Source organism: Crocodylus porosus, unplaced genomic scaffold, assembly GCF_001723895.1.
Source record: "Crocodylus porosus isolate Cpor-Errol unplaced genomic scaffold, CroPor_comp1, whole genome shotgun sequence".
Taxonomy (NCBI): domain Eukaryota; kingdom Metazoa; phylum Chordata; order Crocodylia; family Crocodylidae; genus Crocodylus; species Crocodylus porosus.
This window is the reverse complement of record NW_017728949.1, coordinates 84,132,531-84,137,743: the sequence shown is the minus strand read 5'-3', so window position 1 is coordinate 84,137,743 and position 5,213 is coordinate 84,132,531. Positions and strand designations below refer to the sequence as shown.

At 37.0% G+C, this 5,213-nt stretch overlaps 1 protein-coding gene across 1 annotated transcript in view; it reads left to right on the top strand.

Annotated features, from left to right (window-relative positions):
* The window catches only part of BAZ2B (bromodomain adjacent to zinc finger domain 2B), a 202,293-nt gene that overhangs the window by 98,527 nt on the left and 98,553 nt on the right, over positions 1 to 5,213 (top strand). Inside the window, exon 6 of the mRNA XM_019553838.1 lies at positions 94 to 492. Within this exon, the coding sequence (XP_019409383.1) occupies positions 94 to 492 (399 nt within the window). The remainder of the gene's footprint in view (positions 1 to 93; positions 493 to 5,213) is intronic.

The following is a 5,213-nucleotide window of genomic DNA, read 5'->3' as shown; positions in this document are numbered from 1 at the left end:
AAAATATTGTTTGAATCTGTCATTAAGTTTATGAGCAAAATATTTATTGACGTGATTTGATCTACAGAGCTTAAAATATATATATTTTTTCAGGTGCTAATGCATAGTGGTGTAACAGATATGAAAGCAGATGGACAGAAAACACATGAGAAGTCCCAGGAAAAAAGAACACACCAGCAGATACCTCTTATGTCTGATTCCCAGACTCACTCATCATTCCAGTCCCAGCAGAAGCAGCCTCAGGTTTTGTCACAGCAGCTTCCCTTTATTTTCCAAAGCTCTCAGGCAAAGGAGGAATCTGTGAACAAACACACAAGTGTAATACAGTCTACGGGATTGGTGCCCAATGTGAAACCTTTGTCTTTGGTAAATCAAGCCAAAAAGGAAACTTATTTAAAACTTATAGTTCCTTCTCCTGATCTACTCAAAGCAGGGAACAAAAATACCTCTGAAGAATCTAGTCCTTTGACCAGTGATGTAAGATCAAAACGGGTAAGTGGAAATGATTTGCTTAGCGATCCTGTCCCTAGCTGCTGTCTCTATAGGTGTGTGCCTCTTATGAAATAACAGATTTTTCTTGATCGTGCTCCTGGATGAATAAACAGAAATAATCATTCTGATGGAATCTTGTGATGTGATGTCAGTCCCACAAACAACTTCACAGCCTGTGAGCATCTGCCAGGCACCTTTTCCTCTCACGGGACAGTTGTGAGGTTCCTAAATATACTACTATGAATACTAAATTATAACTCAATACTTCCTGTATTAGGTTTTCAACCCCTGAATTTATCTGACTGAAGTGATACCTGTAGGGGTGGGGAGTGGGAGGAAGTTACTTATATCTAAATCTGAAAGGGGGCTGAGATTTCCCAGCAGGTTTGGTCTTAAGGGTGACAGGCAGGGAAGCGAGAGTGGGAGGTACGATCTGGATTTTTCTAGTTTTGGGGTGTCATTTGAGGAATTTACTTTTGTTGTTTATCTCTTATTGTAAGCCACTTTGAGCCTTTCTGAATAGTGTGATCTAGATAATAATAACAACACTTGGGAGAGAGTTGTATTTGCCACTTTAAAACTATACCAGAATTAATATTGACATGCTTCTTAAAAAATTATATGGATTTTTTGAATGGTGAATGTTAGATTAGGCTGTGTTTATAGTAAGAGCTCTACAATCAGTTTCTAAGCTATTTGGTTGCCTTTTAGAGTGGCTAAACTTAAGTCCTAGTTAAAATGTTTAAATTTAGAGCACGTGCTTAGTGTAAATTAATAATGTCTTTTTACCTTGGAAAAAAGCAAGGCATTTATTTACAGTTTGTATGTGATGTATCCATAGTAGCTGTTTTTCAGAACATACTGGTAGCTTTCATACTTTTCAGACATTAGTCTTCTATGAATGTGTTGAAATGTATTGAGTACTAATGAAAGTGCCAGATTACATGCATGTTTAGTCACTGTAGACCATGTGCTGAAAAGGATTTAGGTATTTAGGTGCCTGAAGATTCAGGAGGATGCCTAGTGGAAATTTCAAATCAGTTGAACTCTTAACTCTCTAAATATTAACCACTCCCCTCCTTCCTCCCCTCCCCCCCCCCCAAAAAAAAAAAAACTGGCCCTAAATTCCACAAGTACCCACTGACTCTGATGAGCCTTCTTGTGTGAGCAACTAAATAATACAGCATTAAGCCAGCAGCACAGGGGTGTAGCACAGCATGTTATCATTTAGGAGCATGAATGGCCTCTCAAATCATTGTTCCTAGATTAATGAGGATTTTGGAAGTAGTCTGTACTTTTTAGTGATCAGGTTGGATTTTTGCATCCAAGGACTCTCAGAAAATAGAAAAAATACAAAAACTTGGGTCTCCAGTAAGTCTTTGAAATACTGATCTGGGAAAGGAAGACAAGATTAAAATAAAAAAAAATCATAAAATTTGTGTTTTAAGTTGTCTTTAAGGTTTGGTCAACACTGAAAAGTGAGGAGTGTTTCATATCTTCTATCTTGGTGTCTCAGTACAGGGGATCTTGGGTACAGTAAGCCCTGTAATACCTAGAGACAATAGGATAAGTTAAAGTCAGATCATAATGCATCTGGAAGGGCTTCAGCATGTTGGATTATGAAATTTATAAACTTCTCTTTATTATTTTACATGGTGACAAAGAAAAGAAAAAAAGATTGTTGTCATGTAGTTGTTATTAAGGAAATGGAGTGGCTAAAAATTAATGTACCACATTCGAACATGTCCTCCTGTCCTGTCTGCCTGAGCACTTTTTCTGTTGCTTCTCGTGGCTTGTCAAATGTGTTAAATTTATATTAACAATTCCATATCTACTATATAAACATAGTTCCTAAGTAGTGCAGGATGGGTAGAATATATTCAAAAAAGATTTAAATCACTGATTTTGATCATGATTTAAATCAGGAAGTTGGCAACCTTGATTTTAATCTTGTTTTGCCCTTATACGTTCAGTTTTTTTCCTTTAGAAAAGTAGATTCTTACTGGTTGGAAACTCTTTAACATACTGACTACCTAAATATAGCCTTTATTTCAAGTTTGGTACCTGATTTTGCCAGGAGAGTATGGTGGATCCATACATATTTATTTAAGCATTTATATATCTTAATACTTACATGTTCAGATTCTCATTTGGGTTCAAGAATTGTGTAAGACATTTTATTTATTCAGTATGATTGCGTATTTTTATTAATGGTTTATGTCAAACTGTGTTTGGTTGGGAAAAGGAACTAAATTAAAGTGTATAAAAACAACATTTTAAAATTGTTTATATTCATTGAATAAAACTACTTGAAATGTATTGGCCACATCAGGGAAAAGAAAATTAATCAAAACATTATTTAGAATTGTGGACCTAAGTGACCCTTTGCATCTCATTCATAGAAGAAAAGAAGAAAATCAGCTTTCCTCTTTTTCCAGTTCGTGGTTGTTTGTTTTCTGAATTTTGAAAGAGGTAGCCGTTGATCTGAAATAGTTGAATAAATTAAAATGAAGAAAATATTCTCTCCTGTCAAGACATCAGAAGAGGATTTAACACTTCAACAAACTTAGATCTAAGTGCTGAGCCAGTGACTTTCCACCTGTTTAGTGGTCTGATTCTCTTAGCAAACATGATTTGTTTGAGTATTTTTATTTAATGTATACTCTTATGATTTCAACTTGGTTTAGTTGTAAAAATATATATATATTTAAATTAATTTAAAAATAATCACTTTATTTCCCCCAAAAAATTAACCACCATGCATTGGTGCATTCCTGTTTATGTACAGTCAGTGACGATTTTCCTTTATGGAAAGTAGAGCTGTGCGAAGCTTCAGTCCCTGGTTCAATTCAGCAGAGATTCAGCTGAATTTGGTGGTTGAATCTCTGAATTGAATCAAGAGACCCTTTAATCTCTCTGAATTGAATCGGGAAGATTTGGAGATTCAGACATAGATGCATATTTAAATTTTTTTCTACATACCTCAAGGTAGCAGGCGGCTCGTGAATGCTGTGATTCTGGGGTGGATGGAGTGTCCCACATGCTCAGTGGCAGACCCGGAAATGGACCAGAAGTACTTCCAATCCACTTCTGGGTTTGCTGCCAAGCACATGGGTGGGAGCTCTGCACTCCTGTGGGATGCATCATCTGGCCCAGCATCGCAGTATTCATGAGCCACACCGGGTACCTGGAGGCATGTAGAGAAAGTATTTAAAGCTGTGTCTATGGCTGACTCGCTGATTCTCCGAATCAGCATCGAATCTTCAGATTCAGATTCGGTTGAATCGAATTGGGAAAGCGATCCGAATCAATGAATCAAATCACTGGCCGTGATTCAGGCCGAATCCGAATCTAATATGGCCCATTTCACATACCCTTAATGGAAAGCAAGATACTCTCTGGCCATGTATATGCATCTAACGAAACAGTGTGCTCAGATATACTTTGCTGCTTCCACACAGGCTGTCTGTTGAACTAGAAGCATTCTAGCCACCTTCACACAGAGTTTAAGGTTGGCTAATTAGTATGGGTGAGTGAGAGTGCCAGTTAGCAGCCCCATGCTAATTAGCCGTGGAGGTGGCTTCTGGTTCAGGAAGCAACCTGTCTGGAGCATATTTGAGATGCTTATCCCAGGAACAGTAAGTTTGTGCTTCTAACATGGCCTCCATTTCTTTGAAGAGCCCTGAGAATTAATACAGTATACAGTATTAATTCTGCTTGCACTTTGGAAATTCTACTTTGCACTTTTTAAGGATGCTGGTTAAAATGGATTGAACATGATTCCCTTTGGAGTTTGTTAGTCTGAAAGGATTGCTGTTGAATGAGTTCAAGAGCTGTCTCATTCCCTGTAACTGGTATAATTATGTTTCTCCTGAACTCTTTTAAGTCACTACTGATGAACAGACCTAGAACCTGATTTCTAGCATGACACTTGTGTAATCTCCCTGGTTCACACATTCTCATTGATTCCTATGACAAATTTTGCTATTCAAGCTATTTTGTTTAAATATCCTGTTATTTTGTACTGTTTTTGTTTTGGATTTAATGTTTCATGTGTCCTACTGAGTAACATGTATGAATTACCTAATATTTGATTTGCTTCCACTAGAGTGATTTATTGTGTTTGTATAAGAAAAAAAGGATTTTTTATTTATTGCCACAAAAGCATAGCAAATAGTTTGTCAGGTGCGTCATGTCTTATGGGGTTTTTTTCCTTTGGTGATTTTTTTTCACCAACCATTTGCTTGATTTCTGTTTATGATTTCATCAGGTAAGGGTGCATCTAAGCTGGAGCAGCATGTTCAGAAGTTTGCATTGCTGCTCACATCAGTGTAGTCTCTTGAATCCATGGGTGGACCATATTTATTTACTTTATTAATTCTGAAAAAATGTTGGGAGAACATCTCATCTGTCCAGCTAATTGGTAGCTGCCCTTCTACATTCTAAAAATACTTTTTGTGGATACAGATGCTAATGGCTGAATAAATATAAGTTGTCTGGCTGGGTGCACTTTTTAATTTTATTCTCTTTATTCTTTCTTCAGGAACAGTACAAACAGACATTCCCAGCAGCACAGTTAAAGAAGCAACAAGAATCATCCAAGAACCTGAAGAAGGTTATCACAGCTTTGTCAAGTCCGAAACCAACCTCTAGTTCACCAGCTCATCCAAAACACACACCTTTAGAAAACAACCATTCAAATCCATTCTTGACAAATGCAC